General features: G+C 50.6%; 1 protein-coding gene across 3 annotated transcripts in view; it reads left to right on the top strand.

Moving 5' to 3' along the window:
* Positions 1–18,215: 18,215 nt before the first annotated feature.
* SATB2 (SATB homeobox 2) overlaps positions 18,216–26,009 on the top strand; it is a 193,549-nt gene continuing 185,755 nt past the window's right edge. Inside the window, exons 1-3 of one of the 3 annotated variants that reach the window (XM_063695071.1) lie at positions 18,216–18,277; positions 20,299–20,379; positions 24,727–24,954. In XM_063695071.1, the coding sequence (XP_063551141.1) occupies positions 24,786–24,954 (169 nt within the window). In that variant the 5' untranslated portion in view covers positions 18,216–18,277; positions 20,299–20,379; positions 24,727–24,785. Of the gene's footprint in view, positions 18,278–20,269; positions 20,380–22,560; positions 24,566–24,726; positions 24,955–26,009 lie in introns of those variants that run through there. The other 2 variants (XM_019022740.4, XM_063695070.1) reach the window with 2 other exon arrangements.

Genomic DNA, 26,009 nt, shown 5'->3' with positions numbered 1-26,009 from the left:
GTAAGGACTCCAATAGGCTGGGAGGACTCTGTGCAATGCAGTTATCAGAAGAGAATGCCTGGTGTTGCCATCCTCTTGAAGATCTCTCAGATCCAGCCTTTCCTCCCTGTTCCCACTGCTACTGGGCCTGACTCTCAGGATTCTCACAGGCTTATCTTGCTGCCTAACTTGCTGGTAACTTGTCTCCTTGCCACTCACCTTTTGTTCCTCGAAGCTGCATATTATTGCCACAATAATTCCCCAAATCCTTTTCATTGTGAGCCTTCTTTACTTCAGAATGCACCAAGTAGTTATTAGAGTTGTATTATATTTCTTTTTTTATTTTTTGTTGGAGCTGATGTTTTCATTTTTCTTACTGTATTTTTAAATGCTTGTACAATAAGTATGTATGACTTTTGGAAGAATGAACAAATGAAGTCAGTTTTCAATGCCTCAAAAGTTGGGGGATGGGAGACACAGTCAGGAGCTACTTTGGCTCTAGGTTCTTTTCTGACAAGTCTAAATGTTTTGGGTAGCATTTGAAGCCTCCATAAACAGTCCTACTCTAACTCTCAAATGTGCTCTTCCCCAGCCCTTCATCCTGGACTCTGAAGGAAAGCCTGGATAGTTTGCTTACAGCACCCAGCTTCTGCTCTTGTCAATCCTGGCCCTCACAGCTTACTTAAGTCGCAGCCATTTTTCTGCATCTCACCTTCCTGGACCGTATTAATTATTATTTATTCTTTTTTTTTTTTGAGACAGAGTCTTGTTCTGTTGCCCAGGCTAGAGTGCACTGGCACGATCTCAGCTCCCTGCAACCTCCACCTCGCAGGTTCAAAAGATTCTCCTGTCTCAGCCTCCTGAGTGGCTGGGATTACAGGTGTCTGTCACAATACCCGGCTCATTTTTGTAGTTTTAGTAGAGACGGGGTTTCACCATGTTGGCCAGGCTGGTCTTGAACTCCTGACCTCAAGAGATCTGCCTGCATGAGCCTCCCAAATTGCTGGGATTACAGGTGTGAGCCACTGTGCCCAGTATGGAGCATATTAATTCTTAAGCTTATCTGTCACATCTATGACATTTTATTTATGTCTGTACCACATCCCTTGGAAAATTGATTATGTCATTTTAGTTGTTGCCAACTATTTTATTGGTGTGAGTCTTGTATCCTAAATAAATTCCAAGTTATTTGAGGACAAGGGTGAGATCTTGTAAATTCCTTGCTTTCCTCACACCATCTGGCATAGTTCTAAACATATAATAGATATTCCATTGATAATTATATTTTGAGAACTTTATTTACATCTTTGCTAGATGACTTAACATGAGTCAGACCACTGTGTCATCCTTCTCACAAATATTTGTAGGAAGATTTTATAGGGATGGTGATCATAAATACAAAGGAATAGAAAACTAATGGGGGGACTTGGGTGTCAGTAACAAGCTGACTGTGTAGCCTTGAGAAACATCAACTTTGCCCTAACTTGCCAACCAACCCACTCTCCGTGTGACTCTTGTTGACTGTTCTCATCACTGCTCCATCTTCTGTCCTTAGCAAACTGTGAACCTCACTGTCTATACCAGGTTTCTTCCCCTATTATTGTGGACAGCTCTGTTCATTTGTCTTATTTTCATCAGCATTGGAGGTGCCCTTTTCTCCATGGAACAGATCTCACATTTCTTTTTCTTTTTCTTTTTTTTTTTTTTTTGAGACAGAGTTTCACTCTTGTTTCCCAGGCTGTAGTGCAATGGTGCAATCTTGGCTCACCACAACCTCTGCCTCCTGGGTTCAAGCGATTCTCCTGTCTCAGCCTCCCGAGTAGCTGGGATGACAGGCGCTTGCCACCACACCCAACTAATTTGTATTTTTAGTACAGACGGGGTTTCATCATATTGGTCAGGCTGGTCTTGAACTCCTGACTTCAGGTGACCCACCCACTGTAGTCTCCCAAAGTGCTGGGATTACTGGCTTGAGCTGTGGTGCCCGGCCTCCCAAATTTCATCAGTGGGTTAGAAAACCCACCTCCTCTATGGCCTGGGCTTTTAAATATGCTAATCCTCTGCAATTGTCACAAAAAATACAAACTTTTGTCATTGTACATATGGCTATAAAACCTCTGTTTAGTTTACTCATGTATTTTGTCCATTATCTGTGTGATCTAGCAGGATGTGATCCAAATAATAGTTGACCATAGATTGTAAACCCTGAGAGGGTGCAATGTTGTATTTTTTAATGTGCCTGGGGCAGCTCCTGGCTGGCAAAGGTATTTCAAAATGATTGCTAAATTGTGCCTTTAGAAAAGGCCATGAACTTAAAAACCCTTCTTTGACTTCTCACTGTTATGCTAATGACAGAACTAGATAGAAGGAAAGTATGAGTAGCTCTGATCTTAGTTAAGCCCCGTTCCTGATTAGCAGTGTGACCTTGTGCTAATTATCTAACCTCTCTAAACTCACTTTTAGAAGGAAAATGTAGGTGATAATAGTACCTAACTCATAGTATTGTTGTGAGGATTAAGTGAGATAACACATGTAAAGTGCCTAGGAAAATTCATAGCTATCACTTTTGTAGTTGTTTTCATTATTTCTTAAGATAAAAGACAAGCTGGGCGCAGTGGTTCATGCCTGTTATCCCAACAGTTTGGGAGGCTGAGGCAGTCAGATCATTTGAGGTCAGGAGTTCGAGACCAGCCTGGCCAACATGGTGAAACCCCGTCTCTACTAAAAATACAAAAATTAGCCGGGTGTGGTGGTGGGTGCCTGTAATCCCAGCTACGTGGGAGGCTGAGGCAGGAGAATCACTTGAACCCAGGAGGCAGAGGTTGCAGTGAGCTGAGATCGTGCCATTGCACTCCAGCCTGGGCGACAAAGCGAGACTCTGTCTCAGAAAAAAAAAAAAAAAAAAAAAGATAAAAGACAGCTGAGTAATAAATGAATAAACCAGTAGCTTCTCAGTATAGCTGTTGAATTAAATTGGATCTGTGAAGTCTCTAATATCAGCAGAAGCCTGCACCTTTCAGTCAATTAAGTTGGGTGGCTATTATCCAGAGCCATCCCCTTTTTCTGTCCTGTCTCCCTTTCCTAGGACTGAAAATATCCACAGAAGTGATAAAAATGAATGGCTGTTTTGTAGAATGGGGAGGGAAAGAGCAAGAAAGTTGCTACCTCAGGCTCCTTGGTTCTGCTTAGGTTATAACAGCCCAGCTGACTGAAGTGGGACAAGGGTTCCCAGCACAGCATCTCCTCTTAAGCTGCCAAAGAGTATTGATTGCTAAAAGGCAATCAATTTTTGTTTGGTTTGTGGGAGGGAACACAGTCTGCAAGGTCACTGAAATTTTATTGTTGGAATGTTTTAAACCAATGTAAATGTGGAGGCAGAGTTCACAAAAACACAACATTGAATCAAAGAGAAAACCAGACAGAGCAGCATCTTGGGTGCTTTTCTTCTGACATTCTCTTTTTGGGCTTGACAACTCTTTGCATTTTAATAATTTACCTCTCAAGTCAAAGGCACTAGTAGGCCTGCCGACAGAGGACTTGACTTAGTGTGTGGACTTTGAGAAATCATCTGAAAAGAGACACAAAGCCACAGGACGGAGGCAGTGGGCCTTTAGCTATTACTTTCTACAGTCTGTTCTGCTTTTGTGAAAAGCTGGAGGGGCAGCTCTTTTGAGTCTTCATGCAGAACCCCCTGGATTTTCATTTGATCTTGCAGGTAAGTGGGCAGAATGACTTGGTATTCTCATTCCTGGACATCTCAGCTTTGTCACTGCTCCCTCCTGGGGCTACTTGGGCTCTCAGAGTAGTAAAAAGAACACAGCCCAGAGAAAAAGCTGACTACAGTAAGAACAGCATAGGAATTTATAAACTGGATGGAGAATATTGCCCAACTCAACAAGGTGTAACCATTTTCTTTCATAAAACCACATCATCGTAGAGAAAGAGAAACGTTAATGTTTTATTACTTTGTCAACACCAAACAAAACACTGTTAGCCACTGTGCAAGTTTAATTCAGAAGAGAGAGATGTTTCTCAGAGTAAGCCTGGGATCTTTTCACCCATTTGGTACGACACCATTTGTTCCTGAATGAAAGACTAGAGAACACAGTTTCTCTGAGTCTCTTTTCCTCTTCTCTGACCTTGATAACTTCACATCTCTGGGACTGTATGATGAAAAGTTCTACTTGCCCAAGCACAGACTTCTATGAAAGACTTTGAAATGGCCTCTCAGCATATACTCCTGGTAACGTTGGCTCACCTTACCCAGCTGAGGAGCCTCTGGTGTACAGGAAGACAGGGTGCCATCAGCTGAAGAAAAGGAACTAGTGAGATGCTTAATAAAATCCAGAGACAGTTCATTGCTACTGAAGTAATAGGGTTGTTTGAGTGATGTAGTCTAAAAGAAAATGGATCAAAGAGAACAATGTGACTCAATCTTCATCTCCTTATTCAAATCCAGTAATTTGCAGTGTGAATTGAGTCAACTGGATCAGCAATTCCCACATCACAATAATATACTCAACATTTTACTGAACACTTTCTGAGTTTTTACTATGTTCCAAGAACTGTTCTAAACAACTTACAGGTAATATTTCATTTAATCCTCACAATTTTCTGAGACCCATTTGACAGATTAAAAAAATGAGGCTCAGAGAGTCTCAAGCTGATCTCTCCAAGTTTACACAGCTAGTAAATGGCAAAGACAGAATTAACTTACTCTGTAGGTTTAAAATCTTAAAGCATAATTCATTTCCTTCAATGTTTCCAGAAATTTTAAGAATCTTTAATAGTAATTGTGGGAAGATGGATACTATTGTTTAAATAATTTTTTTTTTTTTTTTTTGAGACCGAGTCTTGCTCTGTCACCCAGGCTGGAGTGCAGTGGTATGATCTTGGCTCACTGCAACCTCCGCCTCCCCGGTAAAGTGATTCTCATGCCTCAGCCTCCCAAGTAGCTGGGATTACAGGCATGTGCCACTATGCCCGGCTAATTTTTGTATTTTTAGTGGAGATGGGGTCTCACCATGTTGGCCAGGCTGGTCTGAAAATTCTGGCCTCAAGTGATCCTCCCACCTTGGCCTCCCAAAGTGCTGGGATTACAGGTATAAGCCACTGCACCTGGCCTAAATGAAAGCAGTCTTTTAAAAAGAGAGTCATTTCTTTCATCAGCTCCACATAACCTTCTTAAAGGTGAGCATAGTTCTTCTTTCTCCATCACACTTCCCTATCCAACATTTTCAACACCAGCCTGGGAAGGGAGGATTGGGCAGTGGAGAGGGGCTGGGGAGGGATGTATGAGGGGTAGGTAGGCAGTGTTCGAGATCATTCTTTCAGGGCATTCCCCATCTAGTTTCTCCTCAGATAGCAAGAGCCTGCAATCCAGGCTCAAAAGTGGGCAAAATGAACCATATGCTCTGAGGAGGGGAGAACCTCTCTTCACCATACCCTTCCCCCTACTCCAGCACACACAGGCATAGAAAGTCAAGCATCATCGGTAAGCAGGGATTTTCTTTTTTTCTTTTTTTTTTAATTGAGACAGAGTTTCACTCTTGTTGCCCAGGCTGGAGTGCAATGGCGCGATCTTGGCTCACTGCAACCTCTGCCTCCTCGGTTCAAAAGATTCTCCCGAGTAGCTGGGATTACAGTCGCCTGCCACCATGCCCGGCTAATTTTTTGTATTTTTAGTAGAGACTGGGTTGCACTAGGTTGACCAGACTGGTCTCGAATTCCTGACCTTAGGTGATCCACCCATCTCAGCTTCCCAAAATGCTAGAATTACAGGCATGAGCCACCACACCCGGCTGAGCAGGGGTTTTCTAAATGATGGTGCTAAGCCTAGAGAATTGAGATAAATGGATAGAAAGCTTGGAAGACAAAAATATTCCATTCTTCTTGAAGTGGGGAAAGGGAACAGGAAAAACAAAGTAGCTAGCATGCAATTGTGCATTACAGTAAATCTTCCCTGTTACTCAAGGCAGCTCACCCATACAAGGGAGAGGAAGTCCGAGGTTTGTTTTTATTCATATATTTTCTGCTTCGCTGTAGATACTGTTGTGTGTGGTAATTCCTAGGCAGATGTTACAATGTGGAGTTTCTCCGGGCAGTTTAGTTGGCATTTTTAGCAGGACTTGGATTAAAAGTCTTTCTTCTCAAAAACCGGTTCAGTGATTGAGGCTGAAAGGAGCCCTGCTTTGAAACCCTCTCCTAAAAAACCTAAGACAATCAGAGCAGCCTTACTTTCTTTATTATCATGGGTCTGCTGTGAACCATCACAGGTTTAGCCCGCAGGACACTCTCAGAGACCCCCTGCTCCACCCAAGGTGAGAAGTCATAGCAGTCCATGGACCACAGAAGACCCCCTGTGAGATTCCCAGCAAGTGTCAGTCTTAGAGATATTACTGTGCTTATAGGACCCCAGAGGAGAGTTTATGGGGTCCTGTGTTTGAAAGCAACAGTACATACACCATTTCCTTTCCTGTGACGTTCCTCTTTTCCTCACGCTCCCCTTGTAGGCTAACTGAAAACCTGCTGCTTTTTGACTTCTAAAAGGCTTAAATTGGAACAGTAAATAAAATTATAAGGAGAAGAAAAGTCAGGTTGATCAACTGAGTGGCCTCAATGTCATCTCATTATGAATTTCTGTAAGCAATGCTTCTGAATTGTCAATTTTATCAGCCAAATGTAATTTTTGTGTGTCTGCGTGTGATAGAATAAGTATTGCACATCTCAGCCAGCCTATGCCTTTCATTCTTCTCCTCAATTCCCAAACGACTTTGAAGAAGGGAAATCAATAAATCAATTGGTACTTTGTCCAATACCCATTTCAATGACATCACAGCACCATTTGCTAAAGATTGGACATTAGTTACGGAAAAAGACTGAGACACTTTCATTTGTTAATGTATCTCTGCCTTTGTGAACAAGAATACAAAAAGGAATAGTGAATTGACCTTGTAAATAGTAATTTTTGTTTTGATCCTATCAAAAAACAAAAAGGGGATAATTATAGAAAGGATGATAAAATATCATTTATATCCCAGGATTTATGATAAAGTCAGTGGGTGGTATATTTTGGGCTTATCCTATAATATTCCATTCAAAAAAATTTCCCTACTTTTGCTAAATCAATTTTTTATTAGATTTTTTTTTCAAATCTTATTTTAGAAATTCCTTCCTGTTGGTTCTTAAAAATGACACCAAAATGCGATATTTAAAAATCTATAAACAAACACTTAAATTAAGGACTAAGTTAGGTCTGGTTTTTGGAGAAAAAATACACAACTTGGGAGAATGCTTTTATAATACCAACAATCCCACCTTTTTCATTGTTTTGTTTGTATATTCATTCATTTAATCACATATTTGCATATATCCAATATTTTTTGTTTTGCTTTGAGACAGGATCTCGCTCTATTGCCTAGACTGGAGTGCAGTGGCACAATCTAATTGCAACCTCCCCCTTCAAGCAATTCTTCTGCCACAACCTCCTGAGTAGCTGGGATTGCAGGTGCCCCCCACCACGCCTGGCTAATTTTTGTATTTTTGGCAGAGACAGAGATGGGGTTTCACCATGTTGGCCAGTTTGTCTTAAACTCCTGGCCTCAAGTGATCCACCTGCCTTGGCCTCCCAAAGTGCAGGGATTATAGACGTGAGCCACTGTGCCCGGCCTCATATATGCAACATTATTAAACAGGGATAAAACAATAAAACTGGCCAGGCGTGGTGGCTCACGCCCCTAATCCCACACTTTCAGAGGTTGAGGCAGGTGGATCACCTGAGGTCAGGAGTTCAAGACCAGCCTGGCCAATATGGTGAAACTCCATCTCTACTAAAAATACAAAAATTCGCTGGGCATGGTGGCAGGCGTCTGTAGTCCCAGCTACTCAGGAGGCTGAGGCAGGAGAATCGCTTGAACCCGGGAGGCAGAGGTTGCAGTGAGCCAAGATAGCACAACTGCAATCCAGCCTGGGTGACAGAGTGACACTCCGTCTCAAACAAAAACACAAAAAAAGCAATGAAACTATATTTTTCTAGTCTTTCCCCCAGATATGTCAATGTTATATGTAACTTCATTTCTAAAATTCAGCCTCCCTTGGAAGCAACTGCTACACTCTTAAAGATCTTCCAGATTTTGCTTTTATTACAATAGTGTTAAAGGAGTATGCCTAACTAAGAACGACAAAATATGTGGGAACATAATAATCACAATGATAATGAGTGCTCTGTAGTCAAACTTACTGGACTGAGAGTCAGAAGAGGAGAGTTCCAGTCTCAGCTCAGTGCATGGGGAGTTTCTCATCTGGAGTATGATTCTTTGCTTCTACTCAGTTCAGGCTCCTCACCAGTAAACTTTAGGTTTCCTTCCAAGTTTGAAATTCTTTGTTTTTTATGATTCTCTTTCAAGAGGCCTTGATGACTTGGCATTAGGAGAGTTGTTATGAGTTGTGGGTTCCCAGCGAAAGATGGATTTGTGTATAAGCAGAGCCTGCAGTCTTTTATCTGTGGGAGTATTGACCAGGAAGTCTCTGGCCGTTCAGCACAGGTGTACTGCCACACTGGGTGCAGTGGAGTGGTCTGCAGGTTCACTGTCTAACTGTTTTCCCCTTGACCTTGGTTTAGTCTTGTTCTCTAAACATCAGTCATACCTTAAAATGAAAGCCTCTAAACCCTTACTTAAGTCTACAGAGTCAGAAAGAGAGAGACTCTTTTGCTGACATTACTGCAGCAAAACTGGCAAGTCTCCTCTGAGCTCCTATGTTGTGCTGGGATCACCTAAAACTCTTGGAAATAAGTGACTTGGAAGATACAGTGAGAAGGTATTAGGTCACCTAAAATATTAAAAGCGCTCAAAATTTGTGGAACTGAGACTAATTCTAAACCACTGCTATACACATACATACACACTCGTACATATTTACATAAGGCATACGTATATATGTGGGCAAACACATGTAATGGATATATTATATATGGATATGGGCAAAGGAGGTGATCTCACCTACAAATTTTTCAACAATATTTAGACCTAGAGAATATAATTAGTTCTCCCCCATCTTCTTTGCTCTGCAACAACGGGGAATTAGGAGGGAGCTTGGCCCTCTGTTCCCTTCTCTGCTCATGGCGCGTTATCTGGAGAGCAGGAGGAGTCCTCCCGAGCTCTGTGCTGAGAGTCCCGGCCGCTGGCAGCAGGGCCGCCCCGAGGCCAGAACACAATCCGGCCTGGCGCCTGCGGCGGCTCCCCCTACCGGGAGTCCGGAGCAGCGCCGATGGCTTGGTCCCGGGTGGCACAACCTCTCCCAGCCGCCCGCTCCTTGGAGGCTTCGCCGGAGGGATCAGCGAGCTACCGCCCGCCGGGCCGGACCGCGCAGAGCGGAAGCGCTCCGCCCGGGTAACAAGCATTTTCCAGCACAAGAAATTAGTTGCAAATAAACATCTGAAACGCCGGTTCTGTAAACCAAGTGCCCACCGCACGCCTCTAAACGGGCGGGGCCGTGGGGGTGGTGGGGGTGAGAATGGTGGGAAAGATGTTGGGCCTGGGAAGGAGCCAGGGGTAGGGGTGGATGCAGGGAGGCGCCCCACCAAGCGCTCCCCGAGTTCAGAGGCGCTTAAGTTACCAAGGGATCAGGGCTGATCTCAGGAGAGGTAAACGACCATCCTTGGAACACGGAGCCATTCTTCCCTGCCCGGTATCTGCGCGTGCCTTGGGTAGTCCGCACAATCCTCCCCAGCTCCGGATGCCCTGGGATACCCGGACCCAGGAGAGAGCGCGTCAGCGGGGCGCAGCCACTTTGCACTCGCCGATTCTGACACAACAGATAGTTAATTGGGGCCTTCGAAATCAAGGACTAAGGTGAGCAGAGGAGTCCCCCAGCCCCTGGCTGTAGCCTTTGGGACTTCTCTCCCGCGTCTTGGGTCAGAGCAGCGTCCGCAGCAAAGTCCTTTGGGGTGAAAGACCCGGGTGCGAATTAGTTTCAAAGTGGGAGGTTGCTTACACGTGAGCGGGGTCGCCAGCTCTTTGAAGGGCGCATGGTGCGGAGGCTCCGGCAAAGGGTGCAATTCCCGTGCGCGTGTTAGCGCAATGCGCACTCCGCTGGGCCCAAGCAGTCATCAGTTCTGCCAAGTGGGTGCTGCTCCGGGTACCCACTGGTGTGGTGGGTAAGTCGGGAGCAGAATAATGAAGCGCATTACCTGGGAAGCCAAATTTGCAAAGCTTAACCCAATCCTCCTCGGGGGCACTTCCTGTAGAATAAGCTGTTGGTGTATAGCAGCCATACACTTAACAAATATATGGGCATAAAAAAATGATAGAAAATAATAGGGTGAAGGTTTGACCCGCCACCAAGCTTCTTGCCCTCGCCTCTTCCGCAGGCCGAGGGCAGTTTTAAGTCAAGTGCAATACGCAGTGGGTGTCACCCAACCTCTCCTGGCTCTGCTGAGGTCGTGATCCCTCTGACCCAAGCAGAAACCCTCCAGCTTCGGAGCAGCCCGGCGCCTCCGTGCCCCAAGTTGGCATCCCCAGACCAAGCTCCAGGGAGTCGGGGGTAAAGAAAGGCCGACTCTCAGAGCGTCCCCAGCATCTTCCTGGGGATCCTCCGCGGCAGGGGCTGCGACCTCTGTGTGGAAGAGTCGTCTTAGCCCTTTCCGGTATGGGGCTCTCAGGCAACAAGATTCCACGGGAGACTGTGACGACCTTCTCCAGCTGCCCACACTTTCTTGCCCGACTGGGCTGAACCCGAGCACAGAGACTGGTGTCTTCCCAGCCACACAATCTTGATTCCCAGCCGGGTGACCAGCTCGGTCTAGGGAGTGAAGGAAGGGGGTAAAGGGGAGAGGAGGAAGGGATTCGTTTCCTGCCTGCTTTCTTCTCTCTGCCTTCTCAGAAGTTGTGCTGTTACAGAGAAAAACTTTCTAAACTACCTCCTCGTTTTTCTGGAAGGTGTTGCACACATCTCCCCTTCCCTCAATACACACAGCTTTCTCTACCCCCTGCTCCTCCCACTTTCCGGAAAAATGTAATAGGTGTGAACATCGACTAAGCCCAGTGTCAGTAGCACAGCAACAAGCTAATGTGGGAAGGGGTTTCGCTGGTGTTTATTTCTGAAGTTGCTGATACACTCGTGGCAAGGGAGCTTGGCTTGTTGCAGAGTACGAAGCCAAGCCCGGGGCGCCTAGGCTGTGAACATCTCGCGAGAACTTGGTCCGGCCTCTAGGTCCCTGGCCTCGGGCCCTTATGCTCTGCCGGGGGCCAGGTTCAGGTTCCTAAGAAAACAGAAGAGTCAAATAAGTGATCTCGCTACTTTACCCTCCCTGCCCACCCCCACCCCCACCACCACTTTTCTTTTCTTCTTTTCTTTTTTGGTTGATGGTCTGTCTGTACTGGGCGGGTATCCCAGAGCTGAGGTGCAGGAGTAGTGAGCGATGCCGGGGCTGGCTCTCCTAGATTTAGGAACCGCCGGGGGGCGGAGGAGAGTCGAAGGGGCATCCACTTCTTTGGAGGGAGGACGCCGTTTACTTCCCGCAGACTACGGGCGGGAAGACCTCGGAGCTGAGGGCTTCTTGGGATGGCTCTTTGAGCAGGTAATTCTGCGGCGAAATCGAGAGCGGGTGACTGACACGCTCGGTGACGACGGCCAGGCGGGGCAGCACCCTTTCCGGTTAACAACATGATTAACCTTCCTGCCTTGCCTGTAGTGGGCTCTCCCCTCCTCCTTCACCCTCCCTTCCTCCGGGATTAGGGGGTGCTCTTTTCAAGGAGAGACTGGAGACTCGAGATGTGGGCCCTTTCTCTCCTCCGCGCGGCCTTTCCTCGGAGCCAGGCTGGGGAACCCGGTGAGGCACGCAGACCAGTCCCTTCGAGACGCCCGCCTCGCGGAATCGGGTTCACCGGCCCGGTCCCGCACGGTCCCCTGGGTCATCTCCCCCTGCAACCACTTGTCTGAAACTTACCAGATTCCAAACTTAAGGCAGGAAAAAAAGTGTTTCATATACAAACCGATCAGGGTATTTGCAGATAATTGCGAATGTCAAATACTCGGGCGTGATGACAAAGTGCAGAGATTGCCAGGGCCAGAGCTCGGCCTGAGGGGCGGGGGCTGCTGGCGGGGCTCCAGGGCCACCTCAGGCCTGCCCAGAGGCGGGCCTGCGAGGGGTAGAGCAGTCAGCCGCAACTGCCAACAGCCCATTTAACGAAGACGGCTGCTTCTTCTACCCCTCCGCTATGGAGCTGATTCATGGATTCATTCACTTAGTCTATACTGGAGCTCCGCTCAGGGAGGAGGTGCGAGAGTGGATACTGCACCAGCCCAGCTCTCTCTCCCTCACTCCCCACTCCTGATGCACAAATACCTCACTGCAAGATTCCCCACAGGTGGAATTGCTGGGCCTCAGTTGGATGCTTAGGCCCAAAGCGAAGGCCCTGCCAGGCGGTGCTCCCAGAGCTAATGTCCTGCGGCAGAGTAGGAAGGAGCTACAGGCCATTTAGGACAAACAAGTGCACCCTTTGATACTGAGGTTAGTCTTCAATAGAAATAAAGAGGGACATTAAAAAAAAAAAAAAAAGGAAGAGGAAGAAACGAAATACTGGACCCACCCACCCCAGTCCTCCTACGGGGTTGCAGGAAGCCATCCTGGTGCCATCAGAGCCTGGGTGCACACGGCCCACCAGAGCTGACCCTGCCAAGGTCTCAGTGACAGCAAAGGTGGCTGCTCTCAACAGCTTTCAGAGCAACTCCTCTGAGACACTACTGCAGGCACACTGAGAATGTTTCAAGTGCCTTGGATTCTTAAAAAAAAAGAGAGAGAGAGAGAGAGAAAGAAAAAGAAAGAAAGAAAGAAAGAGTGGGGCGTGGAGCGTGGTGTTACTCTTGTTGGATTCCACATCTACTGAAAACTGAGTGGATCAATTATGGGTGATACCATGATGTTGGTGGCAAGTCTGGCTTCCCAGGCCAGAATCGCAGGGGTTTCAGGACCTGGATGCTGAGACCGAGAGGAGCAGTGGAGGCAGGGACACCCCATTCTGCGTTAGGTGGCATAAGCTGCAGTCACTGAGGCCCTGCCCCCAGGGTCCTGTGTCCCAGGCCAACGTGGTGGTGGTGAGGGGGCTGGGAGGGGTATATTGGGGTAGGGATGCTGAAAGACCTTGACCTGACTGCCCTCTCCTTTCTGAGAGCTAAAGAATGTGGTGGGGATTCTTCCAAAGCCGGGAGAAGGCAAGACTAGTGTGTGCTAGTGGGTGCAGCTGGGCTGCAGAGGGAGGGAATTCCAGCCGACTACAGGGAGCCCTCTGTGCCTGTCTCTCTCCCCCGCCCTCAGCCCTCTTCCCCTTTCATTGAATGCCTGAAGTCAGAGCCTACCTGGAAACCCTCAAAATTTTACACTCCACTTGTCCGAGGTTTCCAATGATGACAAATTTGAAAAACGCTTCGGCTGAAGCCCGGCACCTAAGGCTGAGAGTTGGGGGGAGGGGAGGCTGTTGGATAAAAGCTCCTTGGAAAAGACACACTTGCCTCCCCCTTTTTCGCCACGCGGAAACTGGCCGGTCTGGACAAGGGATTGCGCTGGGCTAAGGCCTCGGGCTGGAGAGAGCTCCAGCAGCCTGAAAGCCGAATCCGCAGAAGTTATACACCTGGCTCCTTAGCCACCGGCCAACAGGAGGGCTCTGGGCGTCCCGCCCTTCACGCCTGTATTAGGAAGGCCTGAGTCTGGCCGGGAGACCTGACTTGAGGTCTCTTGGGAGGAGCAGGGGGGGCCAGTTCTGCAGGGGATTTGCCCAGTTCCAGTGAGGCTGATGTAGAAAACAATAGCTCTGTCCTCAGCCTGGGCGGCCAGCCGGGGCCGCACGTGTAAGATGTGATTCTATCTGACTTTCCAAATCTAAGTGCATTGACTGAGGCCCAAAGAGTTCACGGCGCATAACTGTCTTAATTAAACCTGCTATAAACAGACAAATCACTTCTTGTTCTTGTAAATAGAGCTTGGGGAGATGGCACAGGGTCTGGCAAAAGCCAGGCTTGGGGAACATTCTTAAAAAAGGAAAAGAGTACTGAGACACAGACAGAAAAAGAATAAAACTGGAGTATCCACATCTTCAGAAAATAGCTCAACTGAAACCAAAATATGCCATAGCAGGGAAGTAATGTGAGACACCCTAAGTTCCCAGAGCAGCTCAGTGGAGGCTGGCAGCCCAGGATGGGACCAATGGTGGAAAAGCAGGGAGCCGGAGAGACCACAGGTTGTTTGGGGGAGGACAGGTGCCCATTGCTGAGGCTCTGAGCTACTCTACTTGGCCCTGCACTTTCCTTGCCAATCCTTCCATCTTTCCCTGCCACTGATCTCAACTTCCTGATACTGAGAGACAGTGCTGGGAGGACAAGTACTCTCTCAACTTGGTCAGCTTGGGGGACAAGGGCTGGTCACCAAGAGCTCAGAGATAGCAACAACTGGGGATGATGGGTGATCATAGGAGTCCAGCAGGGAGCAGATGGGAAGAAAAGTTGTCTGTGATCCTCTGGGAAAGCAGAAAATGGGGAGTATGTACACCCACAGCCCAGATTCTGCTGCCCCTAAGTGTCGGCAAGGGCTGGGGGATGATCTTGAGTAGGGTCAGGTGCTCCAGTGCCCCAGCTGTTGGGTGTCCAGAAGAGGTTAGGTGTGTGGTAGCTCTGGGAAGAATGCGCGAGACGTCCTTCACTTGGAATGTGCAAAGGTCTGTCTCCAAGTAACTCCGGGTCTCCGGAAGTTACCTGGCAGGGGCAGCCCTCAGCGGACTTTGGGTCTTACAGCATAAAAGGAGACGAACTAAGGGGAGCCCACCACTTTTCTAGCTAAAAGTGGAAAGGAAAAGTTGTCTATAATATGTAAATACGGGAGATATGAGTGCACAGGTTTGGGTGGGTTCCTGGTAACTTCTGGAGCCGACTTTTCCCTGGTCTTGGTTTGCAAACTTTAATTCCCATTTCTTTTCCTCTACTATTTAGCATATGACTCTAACAATAATCTGATTCAGAAATACTCTTCATTTCGTTAGGCTAACATTGATAAGGAATTTAAGTTCAGGTAAATTTTAGCACAACACTTTTCTAAAAAGTACCTTTAAAAGTGTTTTTAATTTCCACACAACAAAAACGAAAAAAGTATATATCACTATGGTTGGAGAGAAACATTCTTAGATTGCCTTTATATTTCAGAGACTTTGTATAGGTGCCAGCAACTCCGCAGACACTAACAAATGGGTTATTTGCAGTTATTGTTCATGAAAGGTCTTTTATATTTTTAAATTACGGCATGGTTCCCAGGTGGAAAAATTCCTTACAATTAAGAACTGGTTTTCAAGAAGATTGGAAAACCAAAACAAAAATTACAACGTTTTATCATATAGAAGTCTTTACTGAAAACAACGGATATTGAGTTGAAGTCAGAATGTAATGAAAGTTAATTAAAATGCAAACTATTAGGGAAACACTGCAGATGTCTTTCTGTCATATCCAACGGGACAGTCTTTAGATATTCCACCCTCCCTTATATTATACTTGTATTGTGAGACTTGAATGGTTGTCAACAGTTTTCTGTCGACAGAAATAACAACAGTTCACCTTTGAAAACTCTTCACTCAAAGCTACAATGATGATTGCTCTCGAGACGAAGGACTTCTGAAACAAATAACTTTCACACATCCACACTCACACTTGCACACCCCAAACGCACACGCAATTGCCGGTTTTTGAAAACGTTGCCTCTGAATGAGAAAGAGAGAGAGAGAGAGACTGAGAAAGTCGAACTCGAGCTTAGATAACCAACAAACCCAATTACTAGGCTTTATTGATACTAAAAGGAAAAGTTCCCCTCGTAAAATTTCTCTGAGCTTATTAGTTATTTAAATCAGCCCCAGGGTTGGACGCGTGACGCCGCAGGCACCTTCTGTCAGCTCCTGGAGGTGAGCAGCCAGCGTCCCTGCGCCGACCCACAGCCCCTCGCTCGGTCCTGGGCACTTGGGGCGAAGGCGGGCGCAGCGAGCCGAGGTGAGCCACTGGGCAGGGGCGCAGGGCCCGACACGCCGGGAGAGAGCTCCGCGTGGCCTAGGGTAGGACACCGGGCGTCACACTTTGGAAAGGAACAGGTCCCAGCCAATAATAAGGGAGTAGGCGAGTAGGCCACGCGACCGCGGGGCGCAGGAGCTCAGCCGGCCCGCTGCCTGGCTCGCCAGACCCCGGCCCGCTGGGCACCGGCCCCTGCGACCCGGCCGGAGCGCCGGTGTTCGCGCCGTGAGTCGGGCGCGGGGCGGCTAAGACCTCCAGGGCTCGCTAGTGTTTTGTGTGGGTCTGGGAGCTTTGCAATTGGGTGGGCACCAGGTGAATTTACACCTTTCTGGGTCGCTGTCTCAATAGTTGACAAGTCCCTCTGTGTGTGTGTGTGTGTGTGTGCGCGCGCGCGCGTGGAAATGGTGGTGGGGGTGTATGTGAACAGCTGAATTTATTGAAAATAAACCCCAACCTGCCCAGTGAAGTCCTCTAAGCCCGACACGGGGTTCCCAAGTCCGGATGTGGCTCCGGGACCGCGCGAGGCGATGCCCTGTTCCTCTGGGCTTGGCTGTAGGGCGGGGAGGGAAGGCACCACGGGGTGGGGGAGAACTGAGCCCCAGTCGCCGCCGTCACAGTCACCTGGGCCTTTCCCGGAGGCCAAGGTCTTGACGGACTGAAAGGGTGTCCGAGGGGATTCGTGATACCGAGAAAACAGGCGAGGCGCCAGCTCGGGAAGCCCTCTAAGTTGCCCCCACTCCTTACGAGTTTGGGCCGCCGGATACACTGCCCCTCTCGTCCCTGGCTCCAGTAGGTGTCTGGGACCTTGGGTCCCGCAGCGGGCTTTTTCGCCCTCTCCGCTTGGTTCAAGACCGGCGTGGGCCCATAGCCTCAAAGCGTTCGGGAGGCAACAGCGGTTTGGGCCCCCTTGCACCCGGCTGCCTGAGCTTGCCTGCCCCTACGAGGGGTGGGAGCGGATTTCTGGACGCCTGCTGGCCTGCCTGAAATTTGGGGTGCGGACCGGGTGCTATCTTGGGCTTTCCAGGTGTACTTTTCATTTCAAGGGGTTGGGGCAAACTGTGGGCGTTCGTATTTTGCACGCGCCAGGGCGTTTTTGTGTTGAGTGGCCCGGTGGTACCCTGGGCCAGGGACCTGCCCATCCCCCGCCACATCCTTAACCCGTGGACTGCAGGCGACGCGGAAGGGTTGGCTCCGGGACGCGACCGGCAGAGCCGGCGCCGAAGGTTTCGGCCTCAGCCCACGCGGTGGCGCTGTCGGGAGAGGACGCCGGGGCTCCGGGCCGGGACCCGGGCAGTGACCCGGGCTCGAGGGTGGCGGGACTTTGACGCCAAGCCGAGGCCTCGGGGCTCTTCGCAGCCACCTTGGGCCTGAGATCCTCTGCCTCACTCGGTGTTTCCCTAAGGAAAACGCAGCGGGTCGGGAGCGCCACCCGGGGCCCCAACCCCGGCAGCTCCGAGCTGGGGGAGGGGACGCAGCGGCGGCTCCTTCGGCGCTTCCTTTTCTTCCCCCCCCCTTGCCTTGTTGTCCCGGTTTACAGTCGATTTCTACAAGTAAACTAGATTAGCAGGGCAGTCATTCTCTCGCAGCGTGGTTGCAGAAGGGGACCCACCTATTACGTTCTGGGCTCTGTAAAAGAATGAAGGGCGCCCCGGGGGGCGTTGCCTGGTGTGGCTAGGGTGGTGCTCCAGGCCGCAGGACCCTCCGTCTTCCCCGGTCCCCCGGCCCGCGGCCGCCGAAGGGACACCAGATCTCCCACCAACGACTCCCCCAGCTCTGAAACCTATCTCCTCGCTTTCTTCCCCCAGGGCAGGCAGTGCCCACACCCGACGCCCATCTCCTACCCCGGGAAGCCCAGTGCAGAAAGCTCCCCGTCCTCGCCTGAGGCAGCTCCTGGGCCGACCTTGGCACTTCCCTTCCCGCCCACCCGGCCCCTGAACGGTCGGCCCCACTAGCCCCAGACCCTCGGGCCTCTGGGGTGCTAGGCTCACCGCCTAGCACGGACTCGTTGCCCACCATCCTTCCCCATCAGTCGTCCCTCTGAGGCGTATCTCTCTGCTCGGGCCGCAGGGGCTCATTCGTTTGGGGCCGGGAGGAGGACCTCCACAGTCTCTACCTCCGGCGGCCGACGGCTTCCTCCCCTCTCCGCCCCCGCCCAGGCCCCCTGAGCTGCCGGGGGAGCCAGGAGTCATTTATCTTTGCCTGGCGCGGGTTGGGATTTGTCCGGCTCTGATGCCAAAGAGGAAGGCGTGCGGATAACGAAGTAAGTGTCCCCCGCCCTGCGCTCCGGTCAGTCCCCAGACGCCCGGAGCACTCTGGGAAAGGGCTGAAGCCCACCCTGGGCGAACCGTCCTCCAAGGCGCGTCCCCCACTGGGGTATTCTGGCCCCTGGCTCTTGTCCTCTTGGCGCATCTGATTTCCAGTCTAAGCCCCTCGCGGTTATGCCGTCCGAGAAAGTGTTGGTCGCCAACTCCCCACGGACAGTCCGCGGCGGAAATTGGCTTCAGAGCTGGCGTGGGCTTCATTTGAAAGAAATGATTCCCTCCCGCCCTCCTCCCGCCCCCAGGAGGGCAAGCTCCAGGGGAAGAGGCAGGCCCGCTTGGGTTCCTAGAAGCCGTCGAAAGCTTTTGACGCGGGCGATTCCCAGAGTTTTCCCTGCGTGTTCCAGGGTTGAGGGAAAACGCGGCGCAACTTTCCAGGGCTCTTTAAAAGGCAGGGTCTTTCTGCCTGGGTGATCGAACTTGAAAGCCATGGACCTTGGGGATGGATGCCGGGCCCTCAGAGCCCGGGATGGCCCAGGCGAGAGCCGAAGTCCCGCGCCCGGCACCCTGCACCCTCCACCCCGGCGCCCAGGCCTACGCTGTCCGGAGCGGGCCTCTAGGAAGGAAGGTTGACCAGGGTCGAAAGCACGCACAACAAAAACTTGGTGTCGACAAAGAGAAATCAAGAAACGTCATTAGAGTGCAGGCCATAAAAGAAGGCCTGACAGAGAGAAAAGGAGAGAAGATGGAAACAAGAAAAACCATACACCTTTAACACTAGCATATAAAGATCTATTGATTTTTAAAATAACAAATCCGTGTTTGTGAAAAACAGGCGGCCTTTTACTAAATTACATAAGGAAAACTTGGGAGGTGGGTGAAGAAAAGGGGAAAAGTCTGAGCAGATTCCCGACAAAAACGTCAGTTAGAAGGAAACTGAGGGATAAAAATGTCCCCCAGATGTGAACTCCATGTTTTGAGCATGGAAGCAAACTATCTCCTAATGCACAAAATGGGTTTTAGATAAAAGTATTTTTAAAAATCAAACGTAATTAAAACAACTCTTTTCTCGTGATTTTGTTTTAAAAAGTTTGGAAATAAACCTTTTGAGGGATACAAAACGAAACGAAACAAATATTCTTGAATCATCAGCAAATTTATTTATTTACTGCTTTAAACAGTACAAAATTCTAGCGAAAGGTAAAACTATTAAAATATATCTTATTGTCGAAATTAAACCTGCTGGAAATAATCGCTTCAGTTGAAATAAGGTCAATACAAAAATTGTGCAGTAAAAAGCGTATGTAATTTGAAACAAAAAAGGCCTTTATTAGAGACAAAACTCGAGAGGACAAAAACCCACACCGGACATACATCACAAAACTTCCTAGAACTCTCCTTTAAATCGGAAGAAATTTGTAAAATGTGATATGAAATACAACTCTACAAACATCCAAAATACATTTCTGGTCATAATCGTATTTGACATTTTCCTCTAAGTTTAATGCAACTTTAAATAATTTAGGCTTTTTCCTAACATGATAGATTTTTTTCAGTATCAGAAATGGACAAGAGGAAACTCCAGTAAAGAGAAAAGCAATGAATTTAAAAGGGTGCAGAATCTGAAAACAAACTAACCACAATGTACATTTAATTGTACTTAATTGTATATTTCATTTAAATAGTCCTTCTCAGGGGTTTAATAATTTAGAATCAATAGTTCCCTTCAAAACATAATAAAATATTTACACTTTATAAAATATTAACCGATTAACAATACAGCCGTGTTGTTTATAAGAGTGTAACTGAAGTCCTGCAAATCATGCTGTTGACACAAGCCTGTGAGGTTAGCGAAGTGATCCTTAGCAAAATGTAAATGAAGATCTTCAGACAGTGGTGTTTATAAAATAGCTCATTAATGACTTAGGATTGAATCGCTCCAACCATTCGCATCATCAGATATAATAATAGTGACGAATCAGACAGGAAAGATCCTGGCTAAACCATTTGCATTTTTTTCCAGAAGTACTGAACTCCTAATATCACCAATTCTTCTAAGTTCCTGGACATTGATCCGGAGGAGGATTCGCAGTTCAACATCAAGGTAAGGAAGGATACAGCATTGTTATCGTTGTTGAGATATTAGTAAGAAATACGCCTTTCCCCATGTTGTAAACGGGCTAAGTTTGACAGTGGTAGTTGGCTTTTGCAACACCCCCTTCCCATTTCGACATATTACAGATTGAAGAAAAAGTTTGTTGCTCAAAACTTACAGTTTGTTTCTTTGCAGCCCCAAACCTTTTAGCTACCACCACGGGTTGATTTACTAGACCCACTTTTGCTCTCACCGACTTCGAACTGTGCATTTTCTCCCACTCGTTTGACTGGGGGTGGTATGCGGGGGGAGGATGGGGCTTGGTGAAGAAAACCAGGGAAAGGCAAACGCTGCCTAAAACTCCCAGGGTGGCTCCCCTAAGAATTGCTATCCTGCTTGTTTCTTTTCTCGGCTGGGATCCGACCGACTCCCAGGTCGCCTCGGACTTCTTTGGAACTTGGTGGGCGGCGCCTAGGTGCGGGGTTCATGGTGATCTGGGCGCCGACACTTAGGCCGGGGGCAGGTTTCCTTCCTGGGACCCTTTCTCTTCCAGAGGCTCTCAAGCCTCTAAGCCCGTGCGCATGCCGCCTACCAGGTAGATGCGGCGAGTGGAAGGCAGCCTTGTCCCGGGCACGATCGGCGGACTCAGCTTTTCGCAGTCTCTGCTCCCAGCCGGGATTTACAGAACTGCTCCCGAGAGCGTTTCCCGAAACCGAACTTAGTTTGGCCCTCTGGCGCCGCCGTACAGTCAACGCTTCTTAAGGGGGATCGGTGGCTGTTGCTGCGGGAGATGTGGGAGAGCCCTCGGGGTCCTGGGGATTAGGAGGGAGAGTCAACGTGTGCGGGAGGGACATGAGGTGCAACCAGTTGAGGGGGATTCTCTGGCCTCAGGGCTGGCGGGGATGCGTCCACATTTTCTCGCCTAAGGTCCTAGCGGCTAATGTCCGCCGACGCCCCGGGCATCTCGCGGGGGCTGCGGCCCCTGCACACGTGCTTTTCCTTAAGGAGGCAGCGCGCCCAAGCGGAATCGCAGGGACAAAAGCGCGGCCAGAGGCCAGCCTGCTCGGCTAGTGCCCGCGCCACCTTAAATGAGCACCGCGGCCGGAGTCGGGCTGCCGGCGGCCGCGGCCGCGGGAGTCGGCAAAAGTTTGTGGCTCTGTTACGCCTTCGCGGGACCTGCTGGGGACGCTCCTGTGCGGCCTCCCCCCGGGCGGGGAGGCCGGGTCCTCAGGGCACAGCTCTGTTGGCGCCAGCAGCCCTGGGCTCGAGCAGCTTGGGGTCCCCAGGAGCCCCAGTCCTGTAGCCCGAGGACAGGAAGCCCCACCGCCCTCGCCGCCACCGCGTCACGGGCTCCAGGCGGCCCGGTTTGCGCCGCTCGCGATGTCGCCGGAGCGGCGAGCGCTCCAGCGATGCCATCCAGGGATGCACCCCGCTCTGCACCCATCACGCAACCCCCATTCCTGTGCCACCCACAGCCCGGCGGGCAGTGGCCGTGCTCCTGCCATTCGGGACACCCCGGCTATTGTTCCGGACTCGCGGCCGTGCCAGCTTTGAAGGAGAAGCGGCCTTCCCTGCGCGCGCGGCGGCACGAAGCGCGGCGGGCCGGGACGTTCGGCTCGGCGCGGAGGGGGAGCTCGCAGGCACCGGGAAAAGTTGCTCGGAGGGGCGGAGGCGGTGGGTGGTGGGCGGAGGCGGTGGGTGGGGGAGGCGATCGCCCTCCTATCTCCAAAGTCGAAAGTACTCCGCGCAGTTAACAGAGCTGGGAGCCGAGGCAGCCGCGGTCGCCTCTTGCGCGTCGGTCTGCGTCTCCGCCGGCAGACGCGGCACCCAGCGACTGCCTTGTCGCCGCCGCCTCCGCGCTGGGACCAGTGCGCCTAGGGGCTGGGCGAGGCGGCCGCGCCCTGGACCCGCCACGAGGAGGAGGACCAGACCCTGGGCCCCGGTGCCCGCCTGCGCCGAGACGCACCCACCCGCTGGCCGCGGCCACCGCCTTGCGCCGCACTCGGTTCTCTGCCATCGGTCCTTCGCCGCCTCGTGCACGAGGTCCTCGTCACCCCGCTCCGACCGCCGACTCTCCCCTTCCTCTTCCCTCCTCCCTGCCTCCCACCCGCCCCTCGCCTGTCCCTCTGCCTCCTTCGCAGCCCCGCCGCCGTTGGGTCGCCGTGCTCACAGCGATTGATTGATTGATGTTTAATTTCCTGCCAGGCGGGGCCCCCCTCCCCCCGCAACCTCCCCAGCCCTCCTCCCCGCCCCCCACTCCCTTCTTTTCTTGCGGTGGACCAGTCTGGCTTGGGTTTAGATCCATCCCCCCCACCCCCATCCCGAAATAATCCAGAGACTTCCCCTACCCCCACCCCAAATTATTATTTTGAAGGCGCTAGATCTGGGGACCGAAAGGGGGAGGGGGAGAAATCGGAAACCGAGGACAACCCAAAAGGACTCACTTTGCCTGATGACTCAACGCAACTAATAATCATCTCCCTCTCAGTGTGTCTCTGCGGCTTGTCAGTGAGTCCGGCTCTGGCTGCTGGCAGAGGCGGCCGAGAGGGGAGAGGCTGGAGGTGACAGCTTGGGCGGTCGCCGCGTTTCCTCCCGCGCGCGGTCCCGGGTCCCTGCGTCTTCTCGGCTCTTGGTGTCACCGGTCCCACCGCTCTGGCCGCGCCTCCTCGCGAGCTAGCCGCCGTGCGAACCGGCAGCCCCGGCCCGCCGCCGCCGCCGCCGCCGCTGCCTCCGGGTTCTCAGCCCTTTCTCTCCAGAACGGGTCTCCTTCCCGAAGGTGTGAAAAGGCTCTTTCAGCCTCCTTCTCTTCCCCCCTCCTCCGCCGTCCCCTCCCCCGCTCGCTCGGGTGTCCCTTTGGAGGAGTCCTTTCCCTCTCCTCCTCCTCCCCCTCCTCCCTCCCCCCATCATCATCATAACAACCATCTCCGCACCAGAAGAAGACACCCTGACCCAGGACCTTAAACATTAGGACCTGGGAAAGAGGGAAGGGGAAGGAGTAAAGAGGAAGACTAGGAGAACACTGCAAAGCCAAGCACCAGAAACTTTCCACCCTGGATTCTCTACTTTTGCTCCATGGACAGAGCCCCAGTCAGCCAAGTTTCAGACAGACCGTGAGCAGTAAGTACGCAGGGCGAGGGCTCCCGTGCCGCGCTCGGGAGTTCGGGGAAGCCCAGGGCCAACGAAGTTCCCTCCCCGCCGCTCTCGGCCTCTCGGACCGCGAAGTCGGGGAATGCAGGCGGAAGCCTCGCCCTCAGCCCTCCTGCTCCGTGTCTTCATCTCGCACCCTTCCTTTCACCTCCCCCTCCACCCCCACCTTGTCTCCTTGACCCGTGGCGCCGACGCTGCTCGCGCGGCCAGAGCGCCCACGAGGATTCCCAGCGCGCACGCAGTACGGTGCCGGGGTCTTGCTTCTTGCGGGTGTCAGTGACAACGCGAGCGCCGTTTCATCAGGTGTTTCCCCTCCTTCCCCGCCCCCCTACCCCCCCAATCCAGGGGTGTCGAGACCTGCGGCTTCCGTGGGGAGCGCACTGCCAACCTAGTGACCCAGAGGAAAACTTTCTGGAGCGATGTTAAAATTGGGGCGGATGAAGGCTGCTCTTGCACTAAGAATTAAAATGCTTTTTGCTTTTGTGTTTTATATTGAAGAGCTTTAAAAAAGCACTCGGGATCAGATGAAGATAAGAACGCTCCAAAATAATAACGATTGTAGCGCCCGCCTTTGTGATGGAGGTTATTCTGATAAATACCTCCAAGTGTTTTCGGATGCTTATTAATGTGGAATTAGGGTTGATTTTATGCAGGTGTGTGCTTATCTCAGGACTTGCTCCGTATAGGTAAAAAGCGGGTATTCAAGGGGTTCTTTCGCCCGGCCTTTGGCTCTTGCCTGGCCATTCACAGCGCATTTACCGGGTGGTTAATTCGGTTATGGACTTGCGCACACCCCCAACTCTCTTCCCATGTGGGTGGAACGTCTTTTTCTGAAGTTCACTTATTCCGCAACCCTGACCCCGGGACGGGCTAGGCTGTAGCACCCAGGAACGGTTTATGCCAACCCCGTCCCAATGAATGGACCACTTCTAGGCGCCCCTGGGTGCCAACCCCGGCCGCGACTCCGAGGGCTGACTTCTGGGGAGCTGCGACTGGGCAGAGTCGCCGAACCGAGGCGCTGGGCTTCCTGGGGGCCGCCCAGTGTAAGGTTGGGACCGGCTTCCCGGCTCGGGCCCCTCGGGCAGCGTGGGAGGAAGTTTGTGTGGCTGTGGTGCAGCGCTCTGCCACTGGCCTGAACGTCTATCACGTGTATGAGCGGTTTTCCCTCTTTTTTCTCCCTCCCCCTTCCTCCCCCCACCCCCTCCCTAGGTCCCTGTGCGTTTTATTGCGACCTGCCGGTGGGAACTTTGTCTCCGAGTCGGAGCAGCATGGAGCGGCGGAGCGAGAGCCCGTGTCTGCGGGACAGCCCCGACCGGCGGAGCGGCAGCCCGGACGTCAAGGGGCCTCCCCCGGTGAAGGTGGCCCGGCTGGAGCAGAACGGCAGCCCCATGGGAGCCCGCGGGAGGCCCAACGGCGCCGTGGCCAAGGCCGTGGGAGGTAACAGCCCGGAGCAGGGAGGCGCGCAGCCCGCGGCCCAGTGATAATGGCCCGGGTGTCAGGGTTCAGGTTGATTAGGCGCTGTCGCGGTGTAGGATTACAGGAAGTGAATTCCAGGTTGCCAAATAATGCCCCCGTCGCCTCTCATCTGCAACTGGTAGCTTCATCTCCAGTTAAAACAAGAAAGTAGTTTTACCCAGAGGGTGGCATTTTTTGGGCATTTTGCCACTGTGTGCTGAGGTGTTGGCAGGTTTATGTCACAGCCAGCTAACTGTTTCTAGATTTTCCTAGAGAGCTTTTTAGTGATTTAACTCTTTTGCCTTGCCTCAGAGTGTCTGTTGTAGGGATGAAGTTCACGTGCGTTCGCTTTTAGGGAATAAAATAGTCATTAATGCTCAGGCGAGTACAGGAACAAGGAGAGTTGATGTTACTTTGTAGTGAGGACAGTGCTTCAAGACAGATGAATGACAACTGGGAATATTTCCTGCCACGTGAAATGTGGGAAATAAAGAATCACCATGAATCCATCAGGCCCTTAGAAGCTTAAATGCTGCTGTTGTCTATAAAGTTTAGTCATATGCATTCGTAACTTTATTATGAATTATAGGACAACAGATAAAAATAGCAAAGTAGCCTTATCAACTAGATGTAGTTTTCCCTCCAAAGAATTTATTAATAATTTTATTTAAAGAAAATCTTTTGTAGTTTTTACTACTTAAGCAACTACTTTCTTTTAAAGTGGTCAGGAAAAGCAATCATACAAAATAAAGATATGGGAGAAATTTAAACATTGAAATATTTTGGAATTTGTATGCCATTTGCTTAGTTGTCTTTTACATGTAAAATCCACAATTCTACATGGCATGCAGGTTTTCTATGTGTTTGGGATAAATCACTAGTTTAATTTTTTTTGCCTCTAACGTTTTTTCTCTAATAATTTCAACAGTAGCCCATTTAATATTCAATATATTAACTTGTCTTAAATGATATAAAACCTTGGCAAACCTTAGTGATAAGCTCCCACCCCCTTGTAAGTGTCTATTGTATGTATTTCA

Source organism: Gorilla gorilla, chromosome 11 (genome assembly GCF_029281585.2).
Source record: "Gorilla gorilla gorilla isolate KB3781 chromosome 11, NHGRI_mGorGor1-v2.1_pri, whole genome shotgun sequence".
NCBI classification, from domain to species: Eukaryota; Metazoa; Chordata; class Mammalia; order Primates; family Hominidae; genus Gorilla; species Gorilla gorilla.
This window is presented reverse-complemented; position numbering and strand designations above follow the sequence as displayed.